General features: G+C 36.4%; 1 protein-coding gene across 1 annotated transcript in view; it reads right to left on the reverse strand.

The window, feature by feature from the left end:
- Positions 1-18,250: 18,250 nt before the first annotated feature.
- LOC105392362 overlaps positions 18,251-22,253 on the reverse strand; it is a 31,494-nt gene continuing 27,491 nt past the window's right edge. The window contains exons 4-6 of the mRNA XM_011563975.3: positions 21,457-22,223; positions 21,005-21,134; positions 18,251-20,503 (exon numbers count right to left, since the gene is read on the reverse strand). Of these exons, the coding sequence (XP_011562277.3) occupies positions 20,455-20,503; positions 21,005-21,134; positions 21,457-22,223 (946 nt within the window). The 3' untranslated portion in view covers positions 18,251-20,454. The remainder of the gene's footprint in view (positions 20,504-21,004; positions 21,135-21,456; positions 22,224-22,253) is intronic.

The raw sequence follows: 22,253 nt of genomic DNA on the forward strand, positions 1-22,253 counted from the left end.
TAAACATGCTGGTCATTTAACTTAAGTATCATATCCACACACACTAAACATAGTTAGTTATGATATTTAGCGATATGCGTATTTTTCTAGCATGGTTTTCAGTGATCGAAGAGAACATGGAAAAACAGTATTGGCATTGGATGCACATTATCTATATTTATGCTTTAGGGTTGTCGGCTAGAACAAAAACCGGATTCCTCCTACAACTCCCTACTTTCCACCAGTGATATTTTTATGGGTCTTAGAAAAAAGTTTCAGAATCGGCCTATTCTTGTTAGATCGGAGGCTCTATTCTCACCCACACCTGATCCCAGTGATCCTTATTAACTTGTGCCTTCCTCTCTCATTTGTGATCACTTTATCGTGTAAATATACCTACAGGCAGTTGCAAAAGTGGTATACGTAAGCCGAAAAGGTGTGACTGAGGGAGTCAATCTGATCAATTTTTGCTACACGAATTTTGGAAAATCACGAGTAATAATTGATATGGAGAAAATTTTTACTTTTGCGAATTTCCAAACCTAAACCCTTCCTTCATTGGACGGAGACCCGTGCCCCAGCAGTGGGGATGTAATGGGTCGTGATGATGATGATGATGATGAATTTCCAAAAGGTAGACAATTATTCGTCCCTTTAACCGACCGTGACTGGGTACGATACTTGTAATACCGAAGTCAGAAGGTAAACAATTAGGAACTTTACTAAGTTCTATGAATTTCCGATGGCCTCAGAACTTTGATCAAACACTCAATATTGATTGAGCGTTTTCTCATTAAAGTAATAAAAGTTAAAAAGGAATTAATATTTTTACCTACTCAGTTTGCCATCGTATATTTTTGTTTGGTTCAAAGTAATTTTATATTTTCAGATCATACTTGAAGTTTCCATAAGTTCCTTTTAATAGCTAATTAGGTAATTTTCCGCCGTATTAAATAGAACTTGAGTGAAAGAAAAATACATCAAAAACAGGAAAATTCCTACAAAGTCTGCCTCCAATTTAAAAATTCCTATTCGCTCTTTTCAATAAATTGAGAGGAAAGTCTAATATCGCTGTAAAGTTCAAAGAGACCATCCAGACGTACAATATTAACTGCGACTTCATTCTAGCGCTGAGTTGCGTTACTTTTAGTTTTTGTTTGTCTAACTTACGATACCTAACTGTTAGCACAAATAAAATACATTAAACTTACTTACTTTAGCAGGAGTGGAATGGAACCGACTCCTGAAAGACAGATTTTACTAGTTGAGGATTCAGTGCTTAATCAAAATCTTCTATTTTTAATGAATTGTTGTTTTGGATTATTATTGCTTTAAGTACTTACATACCTATTGGTTCAAAGGGCATAGTTAGCACTAGTTAAAGCATTTTTTTTGCTATTGTAGTTCTACGCTATAAATATTGTTATTTAAAAATAACGCATCGCCAGTGTTACCTCTGTAGCTCATGCGTCTGCAGCGGGTCGGTCTGGCATCGATCCGTCGCGACGTGACGTCACAGCTAAACTACACACCGCAATGTTGCAGGCATCTGCGGCCGCGGCACGGGTCTGTTATCGACGTCGATAAACTTGTTTAATGCTCGTTCCTCCAATCACAGCGCCGTATTTATGACAAATCGCAATGTTAATGACGTTTGTCTACATCGCTAACGGACCCGTGCAGTGGTAGCTGCAGTGCGATTCTATAAAGCTAATTGTCAAAACTCGATTCTGAATCCGGAGTGAGTTTTGAAATTGGCATTCTGTAATTTCCGCAACTTCGAGATTTTGACAAATAATGTATGAATGTATGAAAAAGGTGAAGGGAGAATGAAGATCGAAGTGAGATGTCTGATTTTACAGAATCGCAAAGCTGGCTCACGATGACACGATTGACGAGTGCTCGCGATGCACTATCACGGACGATCTTGTAGCGATCCGGTGCGTGACCGTGACTGTCCGTCATCACCACCTTATCGAAAATTAGCAATGAAGAAGCAGCACGCCAATCCGTCAAGCATCATTTATTATTATTATTTATTAATCAAACATATTTTACAATAAAGACTTAAATACTAACAGTGTGACAAAAACCACTTTAGGTTTGACCGCACACTGGCACTCGCTCGACATTTCTCATTAATAAAACTATCTTAGGGTACTTACAGATAAGGCTTACATTCTAAATACACAGTGACATTATTGGTGTAGACACACTAGGTGGTTATTTTTTATTAATTGGTTATTTATGAAATGCAAACTTGTTTCAGATGGCAGCGCTGCTTATTCTAATCTTATGCCTGTTTCATCCACCAACCCGCACTATATAGGCCAACGTGGTGGACTAGGCCTAAACCCTTCCTAAAATGGATAAGGAGACCCGTGCCCCAGCAGTGGGGACGTGATGGGTCGTGATGATGATGATAATGTTGTCTTAATAAAATCGAATTATTTATGTTGAGGTGTAACGTATTTCATTGGTGTAGATAAATAAGCTTACGTATGTATATTTAACTAAAGAGAAAGAGAAGATCCAGTCTACGTTAATTTACAATGGAAAATTAAGAGTGAAATTACTCTCACTATAATAGTTCGCAATGTTCCGTGAACGGTGTTATTAACATCGTAATAAATGAAATTACATTCTTTCCCCGTCTCAGTTGCACTTATAGAGCACATAGCTGAGTAATCGTATACGAGAGCTGAATAATTGACTGCAACATGACAAGAACTAGTGTCGCAGCAATTAAAAAATCCATCCCGGCACATCGCATCTCACGTTGCGAATTTAATTAAGTAGACCAACTTTGTGCCTACTCCCGTTTAGTTACTTGTCCCGGTTTTTTTATGAAGTGACTGCCTCTATCTCCGAAACATTTAATAATGAAAATAAAGTTAGGTGTATGAGTTCAAGATGAAGTTTTAAAGTATACCTACTTACCTAAGTCGATTACACTTAGATATTGTATTTTAGTTTACTGTAAAAAGTAAGGATTATTGTATATAATATATGAAATAGATATACTAAAGTAAAATTGTACTAGAAATAAGTAAAAAAATGTATTAGATATAAGGAAAAAGTTGAAAAGATGCTCGAGGAGTTTCTTTCGCCATTTCTTTCCTCCTTAATGACGGGGCCTTTGTGAAATGGTGGTAGATTATGACTTGACAAGTGATTCTAATAAACGATTTCATTTCATTTCATATGTCAAAGTATTTAAAAAAAAAGAATAGCTTAACTGAGAAATTTTGTCAAAAGTATACAGACAGAGTACTTAGAGATAGGTAGGTATAATATTATAATTATTGTACAAAACTTGTTAAGTATATTTTGCCTGTTTAATGAAGCTCATTTCCATTTTGTTGAGGGAGCAAAACGTAGGTATTTGAATAATTTTGTAAGAATAATTCACAAACACAAAATTATTTGGTTGAACTTTCGCATAACTTGATGTTGGAGAATTTATGTACATATATAGTAGTAGGTAGGTATACTAAGCTACATATTATAATGATCTTCATTATAATTATACTGTTGTTGAGTCTGGATCCAACTTCATCATTAAGTCAGTAAGTATCTGGATAATTAGTTACAATTGAATTTTACAAATTCCTAGCCTACCTAAATGTAAACATACCTAAGTCCGAGTACAATCAGAAACAAAAATGTGAATGTAAAGCTGTAATAAACAAGTGTCGGCGAGCTGGCCTTTCACGATCTCGGGTCCGTTCCGACATCGCGGGACACGATCCGGCCCGTGATAAAAAACAAACACCCAATTATCAACCCGGCTGTACACTTTACCACATTGTAAGTGAAACATATTATAAAATAAACCTACTTAAGGTGAAGAAACATAATTAACTGCTAGGTATATGGAAACTTTTCGTAGTTATTGGGTGGCTTTTTTTATATAATTAATAATATAATAAAATTTATTTATAAAATATATTATCTAGAGTTGTAGGTAAGAGTTACATGAGTTTAAAATTAGTTAAGTTTTTTTTTCTTGTAGATTAAATTTATATATTTTTTTTAAATCCAGATTAACAATATGAAATGGTCACCATACGGTAGCGGACTGTACAACCAGATACATCGACGCTGTTAAACATAGTGTCACGAGATCGTATTTGTTGTAGGGCTAACTATTAGGTAACCTAAGTCCCTAGGTTTTAGATAAACGTCACTGTATTGCAATTTGTGTTAAACACGACGATAGATCGGATCAAGTTTATCTACGAGGATAAATATGTCATGCAACCAGGTTTGGAACTGCTCCTTCTGAATTGATATAAACATGCATCGAATAGAATTTCTTCAGAACAACAGAACTCCAGAAAAAATATACTAATTACCTAAAACTAATTATTTAAAGACAATTAATAAATAATCTCAATCGGGTCCCCTGGTTAAGTTCCTGTTACAACCGTAAGAAATATACATATAAAAAAAATTGGAGCACTCAACTGGAATGTTTTGGAGTGCTTAAGTCCAGCAACATGTTAATAGGGTGGAAATTCGAATACGCAATACAAACATTTACTGAAAGATTAAACTTTGTATTTTCTAAGATTAGAATTTTAAGAAGAATGGGCCAGAAAATATAAGAATTTGCATTCGGGCCCCAGTGAGTCGAGTTTATATTTTTATTCGCGGACAAAATCGTGTTTAGAATGCGAATTTCGTTCTGATGTAATAAAAATGTTAAAAAGAGGAGGGTTGTTTTGGGAAAACAGATTAATTTATCATCCTTGCCACCTAAATGTATAAATAATATAAATCCATCCGTGTTTTCTGTGGATAGAATAACTTTACATTGGAATTAATAAATAAAGAAAACTAAAAACTAACTCCACGAAGTTCACGTTTTTCTGTATCGTAGAAAAACCAAAACCAAAAGTATAATAACACTTAAATTTCACAAAATTCACTATAACTAGTTTTTTTTTAAATATTACACATACGAGCAATGAAAAAGTTCCAGTGTCTTATGGCAGGTGGAACGTTTTCATTGCACATGAGTGGAATATAGATTATGTCGAATATGTCGATGTTGGGTACGTAGTCCTTTCTTTTAAAACATCACTTTATGCACAAGAACGTGCTATAGAAAGGTTGTTAGAACTTAATTAAATAAAAAGAAAGGTACATCCATCTCAACAAATACCTAATAAACCCAGGTAATGTAGCGTGCACATTTCCCATCTCAAAATCCGGACAAATAAATGGTTTGTTAATATTTCCTATTAGTTACACCTTCCTCTGTTCGTATATTTTTAATCGTAAACTATAAATAGTGTCGGGACATCCTAAAATAAACTGCATCTGTTTATGCGCCGGCGCAGCTAGCCGCGCATTCCTTAACTGAGACATGGAAATAAAAACATGTCGGTAGAGTACCTACAGGTACTGCTTTCTCGCATTCGATATTTTACTGAACACCAATATGATTAACATACATAATAATACATGAGAAAATAAATTAGCACAATCGGCAACCTTATTACTTAAATCTTCAAAATAACATTAACTACAAAAATTTCAACATAAATGTCTCCCTTGTAGAGTTATTACATGTAGTTGAATAGTGAGAGTGGTAGCTGTGACTCAGCTGACCCGAGCCAGACACTAACCAATGGATGAACTTTGAAAAGGTTCCAATCGTGACCGAACGGCCGGCTCTACCATTGTAACACTACGGGTGTGGCTCAGGTTTCATGCCTAATGACCTAAGGCTAAATGTGTATTACAAATTTCAATACTCTTCCGAGGATCTTCGATAAAGTCAACAACGGTGGCCATAAAAGTGATGGGATCCGTTTGTAAACTAGGCTTGTAAAAATCATTCTGTTCTGTGCCTGAAAATCCTGAAATATACTCGCGAGCAATGAAAAAGATTCTGTGATAGCACGATGGCAATGGCAGGTGGATTTTTTTCATTGCTTACTTTGCAATTAAGTATAGTAACCACCAGCACTAGCACATGCCTACTATTTATCTAATAGCTTCTCTGGCTGCTCTACTATTATCCGGAGATATGCGTCGTTTTTGTGAGCGTTCCAGATAGTTTTTCTTTACCAACCAGTGAGTTTTCCGCGCATTATACTCTTCACGAAAGTAATCAGACTTTCACACGTTCGCGTAACTCATTATATTTATAATTCTCTATGATAATCTGATTAAAATGTTACTGACTACCGGTGGATTAGCCTCAGTCGGTAAGTAGAGTTACCTAAGAGTATCCGTTAAATAAATATAAGTAGCTCAATTCGGAAGGAAGTAAGCATTTTGTAAGTTATGTTAAAAAAGTTAAGATATTAATTTAGATAACAACGTCATAAATTCATAATGTAGTGTTTATTTTAATTAAAACCTACTTTAAATGCCTCTTGACATGGTTTTGATACTATATTTCAGCCGCCGTACCTACCGACCTCATTTAAACATTACTCACAAACGTAAGCTGAGCTAATAGGTTTTTTGCGCAACCGTAAAATTACCCCCTTAGGTGGTTATTGGAAAAGCAATTCAACTCCTGTCGGAAAAACATTTCCAGTAATCAGCGATTAGCTTACGGTTTTGAACGTTGATTACAGGCCAAAATGCGTACTCTTCGTTAGAATTACAAGTTCAGTGTACAAATAAATGGCAAGTGGTAACGGTCAATTAAATTTCGTCCTTCAGTGGTACAATAGTCGGTGTGTTTATGCAATAAGCTGGTACTTAGTATGTATCGGCTGCATTCCTTACAAGTATTGCAACAGCTTTCCGGAAGGTTGCACTAATCGCTGTGAAATGTAACAGTGGAAGTGTTACAAATGGGTGCGAATTTTGAAGGAATTTTATTGCCATGTCTTCACTATTATTGATCGTTGGCGGGTGCATGTTGTAACTGTAGTAATGTAATGTAATCTAACCTACAAAAAAAAATATGGTAAAGCTTTATTGATACTTACTTTTACGGCTTTATTTTGAGTAACTATTGTTTGGCAGTGAACCAGCGTTTTGGTCAAGAGACTTTAGGAGCACCTAAAAACTAGCTTAGCTTCATCACGCCGTCTGCCATATTTATCAGAATACTACCAACTAAAAACGTAAATATTACGACCAAAACTTAATTAAATGTTTAGTAAAAATGGGGTAATTTGCAGTCGATTTATTCTAAGTGGCACTGTTTCATTGCGTACCTAATAGCCCACCACTTAAATAGAATGGATGTATTGAAGATGACCAGCAATACGGTAGCTTTACCCCAACTAATGCTATTCCAAGGTTACTGGGCTAGGCCTGAGAGATAAGGGTTGAACGTCACTGTGATGTGGTGACCACGCCCAATTCGGGTGACCTGTTCATTTCATAGCAGTTTAGTAGGGCAAACCTAGTAAGTATTTTTATAGACAGTAGAGACTTGACAGTTATTGTTTTCAATTAAATATAAGCGTGACAATACAAAACAATGCAATCTTAATGCATATACTCTTTATTTGCACCAAAATACAGAGAAATAAAAAAAAATACGCGATAGATTCATACCTGAATGTATAAAATCGACTGTAGCAATTAACAATGTCGTAACTGACTTTTGGCCATTTTTCAGATTATTGCACTAGAAGGTCATTATATCAATAAGGAAGGTGTTAGGAAAGTTTCAGCTCTTAATTATGAATATTTCCCGATTTTTGTTGTGGAAAAAAGTCGGATCTGTTCATGGCGACCGCTTAACACTGTCGGTAAGTATGTTGCGACACTGTTCCCGGGGCGGGCGAGCGGGGCGGCCGGTCTTATCTACCACTTCCCGCCATGTTAGCGGGATGAGCCCACGTTGCGTGATACAATTTTATTATGTGGTCTTTAGGAAAAAATAATTTATAAAAATAATGAAACTATAATGTCTTGCTCTAAATAATGGCAGACTTAGTGTATCAAGGAATGGGAAAAGATCTCAAGACAATGTATGACAGAAATTGAAGACTTGTGTACAAACATGTTCCATTAAAACGGAAGCAATTAAACAAATATATATTTTTATAGCATCTCACATTAACATGCTTGCTTAATACAATGTATTTTTTTAACAATTAATATTTTATTATAATTTTCGTATGGAAGTTGTATAAACAGTACTGAACAGGTAACATTGTAGCAAACGGCACATCCAACAGTATTAACTGCGCATCATTTTAATTTTGAGTCGGATGTACCACATCCCACATTGTTACTTGCTTGCGTTTCAAGTACTACTGTTGTATACGGTATTACCGACTTTATTATTTGTTCTTCTTTCCCTTGTGATTGTTGGATATGGAAGTACCAACCTTGTTATTTGTACATAATGTTAAACTATTGAGTTGGATGTGGTACAATGTACCATTATTTTCTGTAAACGTTGTAAAATCTCGACCGGCTCTCTATAAAAGTTAGAGCCCAGCCTCACTAGAACCTCATTGACCACGTTACCAGCAACGTGTCCAAGCTGTAAGTATTGAAATGTATGGTACCTAACTCACTTGGCGACGGTGTGGCGATCGTCACTAATACCATACATTTCCATAGACTGCTTGGATACGTAGTTGCTGATGTGACCATGGCCTAGTAAGAAAGGCCTCTTACTGTAAATTTACTAAGGGCAGATTTTTCAAAAACAGTTAAAAGCTCTGGTGTTTACAAAAATATTTTACTTTAATTTAACACTCACATCTTTCGAAATCCCATACATAATATTCCAGAGTAGGTAATTCTGTATGGTAAACTGAAAAAAATGATAATTTGCGTAGGTATGTCCCTTAGACTTTTTTAGTTGGACTGAAGGACCACGTGGTTCATGATTTCAGGAGCATTGCTTTTACATTCTGTATGTTTATAGGTACCGATATTTTATTATTTTATTTGTTGTTTTTCGGATAACAACCGTCCATAAAATTCCTAATGGATTTGAAGATGAACTAGTGCAGTCACGTGCACTGTAAGCTACAGGTTTCTCAGCCTCTTACTGTACAGCTGCAATATATGCTAGATCTTTAGTGATGACAATAATAAATGACATTAGCGTAGGGAACAACACTCTCATGAACATCCAAACGAGCTTTTTGAGACACTTTCTTATTCCTCATAGTCCTCATTACAGAGTTCCAGGCTCCAATAAATTTATCTGATTCTGATTCACTTTCAATATCCCCCTTACATCTCTCGTTAACAGGCTACCCAAACAATACAAACTCATTCTCTTGCTGTGCTCTTTAATTCTCTATCGTGATCTTACACTCAGTCACTGTTTCATCTCTTTGAAACATCATTACTTTTGCCTTTCATACCCTTCATTTTTAAACAAAATACCGAAAACTTACTTATTTTTCAGCTGTTCTACCGACGATGATAGTAAGACTTAATTGTGTCAGCATACAGCGTGCACTTAAATCCTTTTTATCATCTTTTATATCCCTAACATAACTTTCTTTAAATAGATTAAACAGTCAAGGCGAAGCACACATTAAGCAGGGCTTAACACCCCTGTGGATGCTAAACCAGTCAGTGAAGGCTCTATTTATCCTAAAGCAAGCCAAAGTTCCTAAAGGGATCCCAGTGGTCGCGTCAATTGGCTGTCCACTCCATAAACGGACATTGTGTCCCACAAAATCATTCCTCCTTACTATAAAAGCCTTCCCTACATCTAAGAAGGCACAGAACTCTGTTAAGCCAGTACCTATCTGTGACATTTCGTAGTGATAAGATCGTAATCCACAAATCCCATTCCCTTTCTTCAAATACCATGCCCACACATCCAAGATTTTTTATTCTCTGTCTCCCTATCTACCCTTTCAATCAATATTTTTGCATACAGAATCAACGATACTTAAGAGGCTGATGCCACGGTGAATGTTGCGGACCTGGAGAGAGCCTTTGTCTTTATGCAAAGGAACTATGACCGCTCCGCTTCAGTTACCTCGCACTGTACCGCAACACCAGCACTCATTGAGGAGTTGGTAAATCTCAGTTGAGGGAGAGGCTGCTCTCCCAATGAGCGCCACAAGACTCAGTCCTCGGACTTCCTCCTCCAACCACTACCGGCTACGGTCCAGCGGGCAGGCGGGCGTCCCACCCTGCGTCTGCCTGTTCGTGGTCCCCACTCGAAAACTCGTCTACCCCAACTATTATCGATTCTTCGACAGATATGACCAGCCCACTGCCACTTCAGCTATATGCATATTTTGACAGCTATGTCGGTAACCATAGTCCTCTGACGGATAACCTGATTTCTGATACGATCTATTAAAGAAACCCCAAGCATTGCTCTCTCCATAGCACGCTGAGTGACTTGAAATCGGTGGACCAGTCCTACCGTCACTGTTCTCAGGTCTCTGCACCATACGTCTTCACTGGCAGGACGCACTGGCTGAACACTTTTGTCTTCAGGCTCTGAGGAATGGCCGAGGAGAATATGTGACGAAGTTTCCCGAATTTCCCGTTCTTCGCATGCCTTAAAAAACTGCGACATTCAGTTTTGTGTCGAGAACTATAAGCAGATTATCGTTGCATGATTATAATTGATAACTAAAATTTATCTTAGAAAATAGAAACAAAATAATGGAAAACTACAATGTTCATTCAAAAATTGATTCAGGAAAGCATCAATCCGACATCGTAAAGAATATAAAGTCCACTTAAAATAGCAGGATTTTCCACTTCCGTCAAAATCTAGAGTACTAAGTTCAGTGAACATTGTTGAATCTCCCACTACCAACAAAATTTACAATACTAAGTCCAGTTAAGATTGTTGGATCTAACTCTTCCGACAAAGTTAATCTGGGATTTGACGGTTAATAATGTCACATGTGCCTTTTTTCACCTTTCCTATCAAAAATACTAACTTTTTATCTTACTACCTTGTAGCACATATAAAAATAAGTCACCATGCCGAATTTGGTTAAGATAGATAGAGTAATGTAAATTTTAGAATTATTTTAGTCATATTTAAAACTTAAAACGGCTCTACTGAAAAGTAGCGATTTTTCACTTACGACAATGTTAAATGCTGCAGTCGAAATGTTTTTATATACAAGTAGAGATTAAATAATAACTTTAATTTGACGATTACTCCATTGGAAATGAGTCTCTCTGGCAATATTTGGACAAAGGTAACATAAATATGTGTAGGGTGAAACTTAATTATTTTCATCACACACATAAATTTTCTTTCTTATGGCGCTGATGTTTTATTATAACTTTTATTACACGTGCAATGCACTGCATGCACCCACTTATTTGACACCTAAACAACGGATGAACTGACAACTGTATAGGTAAGTATACGATCTTGATCGGTAACTGTACTTCTGTTATTAAAGCAGCAAAGAACATCAATTTACGGGTCCCCACGCTAAGTAGATATGTTTTCCTGGGAATAGATGATAAGGGACTAATGACATGATGACATAATGTTCCTGCAAGAAATCCCATAACATGACTACCCCTGGTGGAGAGAGGGGCACACGTGATTATACAAGCTAATGTAACCTTAGGTTCTTATAGATTAGCTAACAAATTCCTCACCATGGATGAAAAGTTGTACTTGCGACTAATAAAATTATAATGATGATTGTTAGAATATTTTGGGGACGTTACCTCTAATTCACAGTCAAAGTAACATATCTACTGATAAAGTTACGCATAAGTACTAATAAGTATAGGGGACATTTGCAATAAATTCAACATAATTTTACCAAAGTTGAATCTGTCCTGGACTATGTCCATTTTTTTAAAAAGACGCCGCTGTTTTATCCCATAAATCTTTGTAGTGCTGTAAATGTAACATGAAATAATTTCCGCCCGCTCTCCGCACCCCTCTCCCTCATATCAAACACATTAGTGAGTGCAAAAAATAAACCTGCAAGAACCTTTATTACTAGGGCTAGGGAATTGATGGATGGCATCTGTCACTAACAGATTGGTTCTAGGATTAGCTCTTACAAGGTGTCTAGCCGCTACAGGGAAGTACTCTGAAATATAATTTTAGACAGTACATTTAAAACAAAATTCTCAGGTGTTAAAGTCAGCGAATTAAGTATTATGTAGGTGTGTGGATACATAATGTAGGTGTGTTATTTATTTACCCCCGAATTCATAGAACTTACAAAGGGTTCAAATCGTCAAAAAACACACGAGTTTTGACTCTGTCAAAAAGTTGTATTTGTAAGGTAATGTGGTCGCTTTGTAAAGTCTTGAAAACTGAATACCCACCGTATTTTTATTAATAACTACCAAAAAATGTTAAATGACAGGGTTCCAAATAAGTTCATCGACCTTCGTTTGAGCCCTTACAAGTTTCACAATTCGACGGATGGTGGCAGTGCAATAATCGTTACCCTCTCACCTCGGTCGCCATTAGTCGCGACGGCATTGTGTCGCGACAATGGCCGACAAATCGACCCTTTGTTGTCGACAACTTGCGAGTTTGCGACACAAAGCGACAAGTTACTATTTTGGGAGTCACAAGTTACAATATTAAAAACACTATTGAAATTTTCGGTGGTAATCTTAGAGCCTCTCTCTAAAAATACTGTTAAGAAATAAAAAAAAAATATTAATCTACCTAACTTGAATATTTAAAATGTTTTTTCAATTAATTTGTTTGTCTTCAAATTGTTGTTCGTAGGTCTTCAAGAATACCTACTCGTCTGCAAATTCATTGTCTGTAGCAATTCTTCGGTCCATATTATTATCTTACAAAACTGCCCTACTAAAGAGCTTGCGATAACATAATTTGGGAACATTATTCGGTAATATTTGCCCTCGCATATTGTCAACGTGAAATCTGTTACAACATGTTTGTGGCACAATTTATCTTATGATATTAAATTGTCCGTAAAGGCCTCTGTTGTTTTCGAGACAGTATGTAAAGACTAGTAGATACTTTTTTATGAATCCTACAATATAAATGTATGTTAAATACTTACGAGTACTCGTATATTCACACATATGAAGTAAAACTGCGAACGTACTTACTGTTCTTTTTTTTGCGATTGTCACATAATATTTTTCATAGGGCTGATTTTTCAATGGTCACATAAGTGTTATCTGAGGAATAAAATTGTAGCTATCACTGTCGAATACTTCAGATGTGACAGCAACAATTTTATTCCTCAGATAACACTTATGTGACCATTGAAAAATCAGCCCATTGTATTAAGGCACCTATTTAGTTAGGGATTTCACATACCTACCTATCTAAATCCCAAATCCCAACGCACATAGGGGAACCCGGGGTAAGACGGGGTCGCGGGGTAAGACGGGCCAAACCCCCACATACATGCAAAACTATACATCTTACGAATCTGAGTAATGAGCCCATATATAGGCTTAACTGATTGACCTTTAGTGCGCCAGTGACAGCAAGTGTGAGCGCGGTCGTTTTTTTGTGTTAGCGCAATTGTTTGTTTTTCCGTAGTGTCCATGTTATTTTTGACCGGTAGGAACAACGTCACAACACATTAAGTAAAACAGTGGCATTTTTGTTAATTGTGTGTTTTTATTTAAGGTTTGGTACGCTTTGTTTAGATATGTGCAAAATCACTTTAATATTGAAAGTTTTTTTAATGAATTATTTTTATAAAAAATATAACGTGGGGCAAGACGGGGTAATTTTGGAGGGGCAAGATGGTGTATGGATCAAGCTTGGTGAAGTTTTTTTTTCTCCAACGCGATATTTGACATTGAAGAAGGGCTCCAAAATGGCTACAGGGAAGTTGGCTAAAAACACAAAGCAGATACTGCCTACGAAGAAGAATAACAACGAAGATAACTGTGTCTACCTCTGCTGTGAGGATATCAACAGTCCTACTTTAAATCTAAGGAAAACTGGGTTGGTTGTCAAAGGTTGTTCAGGCGTTGGGCTCATACTGCAGGTGCTGGTGTTGACGATAAAAACACAGAAGAAGTGTTGTTTGTATGTTTTGTGCCCCACATAGTATACTTACCCCATCTTACCCCGCACACGGGGCAAGATGGTTTATTTCCCATTTTTTACATTTCTTAAAATAAGTCAATAGTAAGGATTACTTTTTTAGAAAAAGCTGTTCCAACGTGTTCGTCATTAAGTTCCTAATGAGCCATAAATAATTGATAACGTTGTGGTTATAAATACCTGTTGTTTTTTTCATTTTCCCTTAGCGACCCCGTCTTACCCCGGGTTCCCCATAGGTAAAAACCCTACTTTTAGAATGAAATTTATTTCCTATGCAGGATTCAGTTATTTCGGGCAACTGATAGAAACTTTCCGACTTTTAATTAGGGTCGAGAGATACGAAATTTCATTACTTAAATGAAACCGACTTTGGCAAAACGCAAATTTCTTCTATTTCTCTCATGAATTTGGCAAAATCCTTCGGGCGTTTATGTTTAACAAATTATTATAATGAACGGGATGAAAATAGCTAATATTTTATCCGAGTATAATAATAATAACGCTGAAATGTATTTTTTATAATAAAGCTTACATTACAAGGGAATATAATTAATTCCGCTTTAAGTTTTTAAGTAGTTGTATTTTCCTCATAGTCCTGTAAAAAGGCACTAGAGGTTCTAATAATGGTTGTGATTACGTGCGGTTTTTAGATACGCCGCCGCCGCCGCTTAGGGTTCCTAGGTTCCTAAGTTCCTAGTGTTCCTACCTAGGCAAAAACTATAATTATGATCTTAAGGTTCTAAGTTGAGTCTGTGAGATGGAAGGAGTTCAGGTATAATTTATTAAGCTAGCATTTCTAAGTCGGCTACAAATGGAGGAATTAAATATCGTTTATAATAAAGTACCTATCTAATTACCTATATTCGTTTTTTTACTATATTTTATCATTTTCGTTGCTTTACTAAGAATTGCGATAAACGAAGGATTGTTTTCACGTATTCTTTGGTATTCTTTTTCTTCCACTAAAGGAAAACCTTTCGTATAAATAAGTAGGTATTCGCACTGAAACTGCGAGCGAGTATAAGAGCATTTTCGTGTTGTTTTGTACATCGGAGCTTATCGGCAGCAATAACACTTTATTCTGTTTTTTCAGGTTTTTTAAATTAATAATTATTTTTAAAATTACTTAAATATTATTATATCGAGTAAGTATTGTATTGTTGGATTATATTAATATGTAAGTCATTCGACTTACGAATATAGCCTTAGCAGGTAGGTCGAAATATAATTGTTGTAGGTATATAATATTTCGACAAACTTATAGCAATTAAGATTGATCAGATAATATATATTTTTTTACTAGGGCGAAACTTTATCAGTGTCATTGCTGTTGGTAGGTCACCTTAGACACTGTCACCAAATGACCAAATCGGCATCGCGAAATAAATAAAATATAACAAATAAATGGATCACTTCGGTAGTACTGAATAGATAAGGTTAGATACAGTATTGAAATTTGCTCTACAAATATTTACGTGTGAGTCGTTTGGCGCCATCTCTTACTTGTGTTGAGAACTACGCCATACCCATAGCTTCGAATAGGGGTAGACCCTATCGTATCAAACATAATTATTTTCCAGTTTCCTAGCTTCTGTCTTATGTAGAACTTATTTAAGTTCGTACTGAAATCCTGATATCCAAATCCAAATAACAGCGCTTCTTGTCATTTTTGTGTTCATAAGCATAAGTTAATGTTCTTGTTAATAAGAATCTAGCTTTAGTTTTCAGAACAGCGACATCTAGTTTCTATCAGCAATAATGCTGTTGGAACCCTTGTACTTCAGATTTCAGGAAGATGACGAATTACTTACATAATTAAGGATATCTAACATAGATGTCGTGACTAGATAATAAATTTAATGCTAGTTTTAGGAAATGGGATGTGTTCAAGACCAATCGAGGTATCAAAATATTATGTCTCTGGCACACTAGCGTATTCGTCTAACTTCGGACAACTTTGCGAGTAGTGTAGCGGAGGATTTAACAACGCAACGTATTTTCAAGCAAAATAAAAAATATCAATCTTCATACAGCAAATACAGCATAGCATCTATCAATCTTCAATATGCTAGATGCTATGCTGTATTCTTCTTCGGTTCTTGCTGAGGAAAAGTATTCCTTGGAGTAATCATTGGAGAATACCTACCTACATGCGGTATCTAACATACCATAATTATCATCATCATTATCACAACCCATCACTTCCCTACTGCTGGGACACACTCCTACCATGAAGGAATGATTTTAGGCCTAGTCCACCACGCTGGCCTAGTGCGGGTTGGTGGACCGTAGTCTATGACCATAACGTCTACATGTATTCATATGAAATACCATGCATTGAAAAAAGATGAGAAATGAAGGAAAAAGGTAGTCAGGTAAAAACGGCAATACTCTCATTATGTTCATGTCTTTATTTTATTTATAATCATTTAATCAACGATATACGTATAAGATAAGTATCATAGACATAGGAAATCGTGTGTATAATTATTAAGAATGTTGCAAAAGGCTTTTACTTACAGGTGTTGCAAAAGTGGTAGTATAATTATTGTGAGCCGAAAGGGGTCCACCCTTCTTGTAATTTTGAACTTTTCAAAAGTCGTAAAACCAAAGTTGTTATGTCACCACCTTTCGGCTTACTATAGCAATTTTGAAACATCCTGTAAGGTGCAATCCAAAAGAAAGACATACGTTGAGGAAAACATAGATTCAAAATAAAGAAAAATATTTATTAAAAAATATGGTATTTTTTTATAAGTTTATTTTTTGATAACTAAAATTTTCCTATTCAGGATTGCACTTTAGCAAATTCCTTTTTATTACAATTCAGCTTTAGATAAGTAGGTACTAAACATGTGAAAAGGTACCTAATAAAAGCAACAACATGTTTAAAAATATATTTTTAAGAAAATAAATAGGGTAGGCAGTTATAAACACGAAAAAGTATCACAGTAGAGTAGGTAGAAATTTTAAAAGTAACTCTTTTGTTTTCAAATCAGGTAAGGAAGTGTACCTATATAAGTATGAGATTATATTGCACAAGTAGAAACTAATTTTTTAATTGATTCTAATTTTTTAACATCTACAACCTAATATTCACATTGAAAGTAAACATAAAAAAACACAATCGTCATAAAAAAAACATGCATTATTGTATTCAAGTACAAAAAGAGTATGACGAGGTTACCTAAACATTTTTACAATACGTCTTTGGGGTGACTAAATTTGTATGTACATCTCTGCATGCCTAGCACAGGGCGCAAGAAGCGCAAAATAACAAGAACAAGACAGACGAGACGTAAAAATATATTTCGCCCCGTGCTGGTTATGCTGTAGTCTGTTAAAATGTAACTTGTAAGTCAAGAAATAAGTAATGTGGATACCATACGCGTTCGAGTAAGTGCTTGTACTAGGCTAGTCATTTATGACAAGTAAAGTTTATCGAAATTGCAATAATTCCGGTATCGCTTCTGCCTACTATGACTACACTCACGGGCAATGAAAAGGTGAGAAAAGCATCAAATTACTCTTGAATGGAAAAACCTAGCTTAATTGAAGTAATTTTAACGGAGTATCAGTATATTACCAACTTGAAACGTAAATACACTCACGGGCACTGAAAAGGTTCTACTGAGAAAAGCACCAAATTACTCCTAAACGGAAAAGGCTAGCTTAATGACGCCTTCTGAAACATTAAAGTACATTTAACAGAGCATCAGGATATTACCAACGAAAAAGGGTAATATTTTGTTCAAATTTTAAATTAAATGTTTGAAAAAATTGAGGTTGTTTGGTGTCGGCATTTTGTGAGTGGAACTATTTCATTGCCCGGGAGTGTATTTTGTTCAAAATTCCTATTAAATGATTAAAATAATTGGGCCATTTGGTGAATGACTGCGTTTTGTAAGTGGAACTGTTTCTTTGCTGTGAGTGTATTTCAAATAAATCAAATTCGTTTGTGGCTGTCTTATTGCAGCCTTCTCTTTACTTCTATACGTGGGAGGCGCCAGCTAAACTGCAGGTTTGAACACTTTAGGAGGCGATTGAATCACTTCCTTGGTGGGAATTTCAACCTCTTTAGCTATTTCTACTTCAGTGATAGAGTCTTGCTAGTTCTGGGTTTTAACGATTGGCGCCTTAATTTGGTCCACAAAGCAAATAATGTCGCATTCAGTGGCCTGTACAAAATATTTCAAATCGCGATGGTTTCGCTATTTAGATAGATAGATAGAATATTCTTTATTTGTACACAAGAACAGAATTATATACATGCATTGTAAAAGTTATATACAGGCTTCAAATTGTTTTTTCTTACTTCTTCGTATTTTTCCTTCAGTTTCTATTCAAGTTGAGCCTACATGGACTCTCCTTTTGACTTCTATACCATTTCGGCCTTTTTTGTAAACTTTTTGTAAAGGTTCGTAACTTGTTCCGAATATCCTGGAGGTAGTGCCTCTGCTTGACTTGGCCAAGGTTATGTTCTGTGGGTATTTTGCAGCGTTCTCTTACCTTCTATACCTGGGAGGAACTTACCACTTAATTTATTTATTTTTAGCTATTTCTACTTCAGTTATGGGGTCCTTAGGATGTGATTGATACACCTCCTTGGCGCGATTTCAACCTGTTTAGCTATTTCTAATTCATTTATAGAGTTTTTAGGATGTAATTGAATCATCTCCTTGGCGGGAATTTTAACCTCTTTAACTATTTCTACTTCAGTTATAGAGTCATGTCAGTTCTGCACTTTTAGGATTAACGCTTTCATTAAGTCCAGTGATGTCGCACTCAGTGGCCTGTACGAAGTCAGTTGCACTTTCGTTGGAGTCTTTTGATACGATGTTATCTTCGTCGTCGTTTTTATGAAGTAATCTGATGTTAACAGCTTCGTACTGCTCTCCTCCGTGGGAGGAGCAGACACGGAGTACACCTTTATTAAAGAAGAAAAGGAGACATTCTTTAAAAATCTGCCCTGAAATGAATCCGGAATTTTGTCAATTTGTGACTTGAAATTTTGTAATATTTCGGCCTCGGTTGGTTCCAGTTTTGATACATCAATTCTTTTGTAGTGTGGCCACACTACACTTTTGTTTATGTCTAAATCCAAAGTTCCCAATATTTTTTCTTTATTCTTTCTTGACTATAAAGGTACATCCGTATTTTTAGACAAGCAAATTATTTAGTTTATATCCACTGTTTCTTGCCACCATTATGAACTAGTTTCCCATTTTTCACATGGTCATTATTTTTTTTATATTATGTGAAGGATTCCAAACAATATGTACTCACGGGTACGGGTAATGAAAAGGTTCTATGAGAAAATCACCAAATTATGCCTAAACGGAAAAGGCTAGCTTAATTACGACTTCTGCAACACTGAAATACATTTAACAGAGCATCAGGATATTACCAACTAAAAACTGTAATAGGTACCTATATTGTTAAATTAAATGTTTGATAAAATTTAGGTTGTTTGGTGTCGGCATATTGTGAGTGCAACCTTTTCATTACCCGTGAGTGTATTATCAAAAATGCAGCGATACCGCAATTATTGCAATTTGTTATGTCGATTATTCTTAGCCTATATATGGCTTGATTATAATTATGCTCATGTAGCAAGTAAAGTCATGGAGCCACAAGTAAGGCGTACTTACTCATACGTCTAGTACACACTTTAAGGACTACAGACTACAGATGCACAATCAAATAATTATTTCATATTTTATAATAAGTATATACTGTTTCTAACAAGATGAGAATTGTAGTAGGTAGATAGTACCTACCTACAGCGAGAAGTAAAAATATCGTGCTCATTCTAATAATAAAGTATGACTACACCTACAAATGGCACATTTCATTATGAAAGAGATATGTGCACATTTAATTAAGTAAGTACCTACGTACTAATATTTTCGAAATTCCCTACCAATAAACAACAAAACTGGGGTTCAATTTCGGTCATGCAATTGAAAAATTATTCGATTCTAATTAACATGCACTTCAACGGCTGTGTATTCTACATGCGTCTAATACTACTTAAAATGTATACTTAATAAAAACTTAATTAGAAGTAATAATATAACATGAAATTTTACATAATAGTACATCTTATTCATAAAATAATACATAAATACAGTCTCGTATGCGAGCTTTCTAGTCTGAACATTTTACTTACCTGAATAGATAACAAACAAATGATAAGTAGGTATGTTATATTTACCCGCAAAAGTTACAATGAATACACTCTAACTTAGTAATCAGGAAGCTGAGCTTGAGCAATTGTTAGGTGTGGTGTGTGTCAGCCATGTATTATCTAGATGGCATGATATTGGGCCTTTTATAGATTAATACGTATTCTATTCATCGTTATGATCCTTTAATTAATTTTCCTCGCTATTTGATATACGAATTCTGAATACGATTTCTGTCAGAGCATCAAACTGACTCTCGCAGGCAAATTGGATCAATTAATTCAATAGAGATTTTAGATGAGTACCTACACTTACAATTAAAGTGTTTCACTCGTCATCATTTAGCAGATCTGTGCAGGACTTTGCTTTAGTAGATCTGAAAAGAAAAGAAAATACATTTTAAATTTAGCTAATTTATAAATTATCCCCCTTAGGGCTGATTTTTCAATGGTCAGATAAACGTTATGTGAGGAATAAAATTGTTGCTGTCACTGTCTAATACAAATATTCAGATGTGACAACATCAGAATTATTCCTCAGATAACGTTTATCTGCCCATTGAAAAATCAGCCCTTATTCATAAAAAAGGCAGTGGACGCTTTAACTATTGAACTGACTGTCACTCTCTGACAGAGAACTTTTTTATGAATAAGGGGGTATGTGTATAGGTACCTAGAGGTACCTACTGTTACGATTAAATAAAGATAGTCATTATCGTTACCTATGTTATGATATGATTATGATAACGATAAAATAACAGGTGCGATTGACATACTTGTAGATAACAATTTCGGAAATATTTCACTGTACTTACGATATGATAAGTATGAAATGCTTTACTATGCACTTGATTTACTATGAATAAGGTATAACTTACTGAGGATTCTTAGCTCGGCGACAGACTCGTAGTTCGATGGGTCCATTTCTGACAGCCTTGAACAAAGCCAGGGCTTCCACATGCGCCAGCTCGTGGCACGCCTGCCCGTTCACCGCCAACACCTCGTCACCTGGAAATCAGAAACAAATGGTTTTATGACATCCAAATGGACAAACTTCCAAATAGATTCCATGTATAAGTGTAAAGGAATGTTAATGTATGTACGTACCTACTTATGCTGTTTATTATTCGTAATGCACTCATTGTAAACAAACAATAACTTCTGGACATAAACATTAATATTCATATCAGACATGATGCCCATTGTGGACCAGTAAATAATACGATATCTATGCACTTGACAATAGTAACCGGACCATACTTATTTATCTGTCTGCATTCCTTAGTGATAAGGGGGCGAGAACTTTGGACTCGGAAATAATGTCACTCACCTGCTTTAAGTCTCCCATCGTCGACAGCCTGTCCTTGCTTGAGGATGCTCTTGATGAAGATCCCGAGGGGGCCGCGGGGAGAGTCGCGTCCGCCGACGATGGTGAAGCCGAGTGGTTTCCGTCCAGGACCTTTCTCCAACGTGATGGTGTGATACGAGTGAGTGGGGGCTCGCGGCTTCCTCGGGAGGGTGCAGAAGTTGGCCGCGTTGGGGGTTTGAGGGTCGCAGTCCCGGCGCTCCTCGGCTCGATGGTCAGGGGCGTCTGGAGTGTCCACGTCCACCACCTCACCAGCACAGCTGAGCGAGAAGGCGTCTTTGTTGGCTCCCCCGTAGCTGACGACTTGCCGCCGGAGCAGCTTGTTGTTCATGCTGCTATAGCCCGCGTTCTGTCCCTTGTGGAAGTGCGAGCGCGCGCCGGCCCCTGCCTCGTCCGCCGCTGATAACGCGCCTTGATTACACGCGGTCTCGTCCTGCGACCGACGGCACAGCTCTGTTTTGACGTCATTTTTATTATCTAAACGTTTCTCCTTGCCCAATATGACGGCGTTTTCGTAGTCGACAGAACTTTCTCGCATCAACAAGGGTGTCCTTTGAGGGGGCTCCCGTTGTCTACATTCAGGTGGTAGTTTTTCGCGAAGTCTGCAAATCACGATATCAATTTCAGAGGTACCAGATTTAAGAGCTTCTTTGGCTTCTGCCATCGTGATATCTCGTAAGCGTCGACCGTTGACATTTAGAAGCTCATCTCCGATGCGCAGTGTGCCCTCTCTGGAAAATAAAAGATTAATTTGGTAAGCA

This window comes from Plutella xylostella, chromosome 5 (genome assembly GCF_932276165.1).
Source record: "Plutella xylostella chromosome 5, ilPluXylo3.1, whole genome shotgun sequence".
Taxonomy (NCBI): domain Eukaryota; kingdom Metazoa; phylum Arthropoda; class Insecta; order Lepidoptera; family Plutellidae; genus Plutella; species Plutella xylostella.